Source organism: Oryzias melastigma, linkage group LG10, assembly GCF_002922805.2.
Source record: "Oryzias melastigma strain HK-1 linkage group LG10, ASM292280v2, whole genome shotgun sequence".
Classification (NCBI taxonomy): Eukaryota; Metazoa; Chordata; class Actinopteri; order Beloniformes; family Adrianichthyidae; genus Oryzias; species Oryzias melastigma.
Genome location: NC_050521.1, coordinates 3,201,779 through 3,204,083, shown reverse-complemented (window position 1 = coordinate 3,204,083; position 2,305 = coordinate 3,201,779). Strand labels below are relative to the sequence as shown.

The window sequence follows — 2,305 nt, the reverse complement described above, 5'->3', positions numbered from 1 at the left end:
CAGGAACTGCCTTAAATTGTTCATGCACATCACCTGGAAAAGGCCTTTGTGTAAAATTCTGAAAAAGTAACCTCTTTACCAAGTTACTTTTGAACTTTTAAAGGTTCTAGATTGACTTTGACACCTTAAACTGAATTGTTTTGTTCACTATACATATTGGATTGATTTTACGGAAGTGCATGGTGGTGTGAGCCACGAGCTCTGTTTGGGGAGATTTGACTCCTGTTTCATTGTGCTTTTGGCGAGGGAGAGAGAACAAAAAAATGTTCCTGAAGTCAGCACTCTGAGCACCCCGTCAGCCTGAACTCTTCATTGGATAAGACAGAGAACCTCAGTTACCAAGTAGTTTTATACAACTGTCTATTTAACATTAAGGATGTCGGTCAGGTTTAAATCAAAAGAGTGAAGAGCCAAACTTAATGTCAAACACATTTAATCTCTTTTTTCCCTACAAATACAATATTAAAGACAACAGTTGCAACACACAAGACAGGACATTTAACACGTAATAATTCAGTAGAAAAGCTGCTTGAATATCTAGCAGCCCTATATCTTTTGCACACGTGATCACATGGTTCAACAGGAACTAATACATGCTAAACAGGACAACAGACTGGTGTTAAGTGTGACACTTTGGGCTTGACATTGCTTTAAAACAGGACAGTTTCTCAAAACATTTTTTCCTTTTCTGAAGAAAGTTATAATTTGTTTACAATCACTTTATTTGACATAATTTTATAAAAGCTTCGACAAAGCGGTGAGCAGGGAGCCGGCCAACACCACGCATGATGCCAAGAAGAAGATGGAACAGTTCACAACTCCCTGAGGATCAAAAGAACAAATGATTTGTTTAATATGAAATATGAGCCAATTCCTCAGAAAATGCTTTTCATTTCATCTGAATTTTATTTAAAAAAAAAAAGAAATACACTTTAGTGTCATTACATCAGGTTCATTCCTGTTTGACACTCACCTTAATCTCTTTAAACACCAAAGATCCCCACAGAGCTGCAACCAGACCATAGCCCTGAAGACATAACAGCTCATTAATTTATTAGTCTCCTTCTGCAAACTCGAGAACTGAATGGAAGCGACATTTAATACCCAGCAACATCACAATGCCCCCATATGGTGAAGATTGAAAAACACATGAAGCCTTTTAATGTACATTGATAAACCAGGTTGAATTTTAACCAATCAAGGACTTCGATTTGCACCGTTTTTCACACCAAGCCTCTTCCAATTGTGGGTGGCAGACAAGAGCTAGAAAACTGTAGCAAAAGAAAAAGCCCCTCCCTGGCCGTCCTGTGTAAACGTCATGGACTAAATGTATTCTAGAACCTGCAGCACACTCTTGAACACGCGTCAAAAGCCTGGTATGTACGTAGCTTTAGACACCTGCTTCTTACTGCAACAAAATTAATGCATTCATGAAATGTTAGCATCCTTAAAGGCATCAGGCCCTGTTCTACTTACTGCAGTTACAATTGGATATGTGATGACAGGACTCAGATAGTTGTTGGCCAAGAACCAGCAGTATGTGCCAACCGACCACATCAGTCCAGACATGAACCCTGGAGGAAGAAAAATGTCCCATCAAAACAGCAGAATCTGAGGGGCAGAATCTGCTTCAAAATACTTCAACATTTAGATGAACTGTTACCCCGACACCTGCTTGGCTCAACAGAAATACCCCCGTTTCGCCCTCAGCTGATCAGTTCTACCTTATTTTGGAAGAAGTCAAATTTCACTTTAAATGAAAGGCTGAGGTCTTCAGGCTAAATGAAACAACAGTTTGGTCATCAAGGATCAAAACATTGCAGCCAACTCAAATAGGTGCTTTATTATTTTTTAATCAGGCATAAAACTATGCCTTTCAATGTCTGGTAATTTATTCAATAATTCAGACTTAATCTATTGTCCTCTGCTGTGTTACGACCTTAAAGCAGGGGTGCCCAAATCCAGACTTCGAGGGCTGTGTCCTACATCTTTTCCAACCAACCTGCCATCGAACACACACGATCCAGGTAATTAGCAGCGGATTTCTGGAAAACCAGCAGGAGGCCGGCCCTGGAGTTGGACATCCTGCTTTAAAGCAGGTGTGTCCAAACTTTTCCTTTTGAGGACCACATTACCGTTTTCTTCTGATCGGGGTCAGTTTGTAGGCCAACAGAAGAGTTGTAAAAACTGAGAAGTTTCCAAATGTAAACATTAAGTTTTCCAGAAAGCTACACATACCCAGTTAATATCCCTCTCTAGGATGTTGACAGAAAAAAGGAAAATAATCCTTTTAATGTATGACGAT

The 2,305-nt window shown here is 39.7% G+C and overlaps 1 protein-coding gene across 1 annotated transcript; it reads right to left on the bottom strand.

The window, feature by feature from the left end:
• Positions 1–416: 416 nt before the first annotated feature.
• LOC112139731 (transmembrane protein 144) lies at positions 417–1,610 on the bottom strand. Its single transcript, XM_024262588.2, has 3 exons — positions 1,477–1,610; positions 974–1,027; positions 417–822 (listed from the first exon to the last, which is right to left on the bottom strand). Exons 1-3 carry the CDS (start codon positions 1,567–1,569, stop codon positions 736–738), a joined length of 234 nt encoding a protein of 77 aa, XP_024118356.1. The 5' UTR covers positions 1,570–1,610; the 3' UTR covers positions 417–735.
• Positions 1,611–2,305: the final 695 nt, after the last annotated feature.

Coding starts and splice junctions, on each gene's coding strand:
- LOC112139731 (XM_024262588.2), bottom strand. CDS start 1,569: ATGTCTGGACTGATGTGGTCGGTTGGCACATACTGCTGGTTCTTGGCC. Junction 1,028..1,476: donor CATATCCAATTGTAACTGCA/GTAAGTAGAACA, acceptor TTATGTCTTCAG/GGCTATGGTCTGGTTGCAGC. Junction 823..973: donor TGGTGTTTAAAGAGATTAAG/GTGAGTGTCAAA, acceptor TTTGATCCTCAG/GGAGTTGTGAACTGTTCCAT.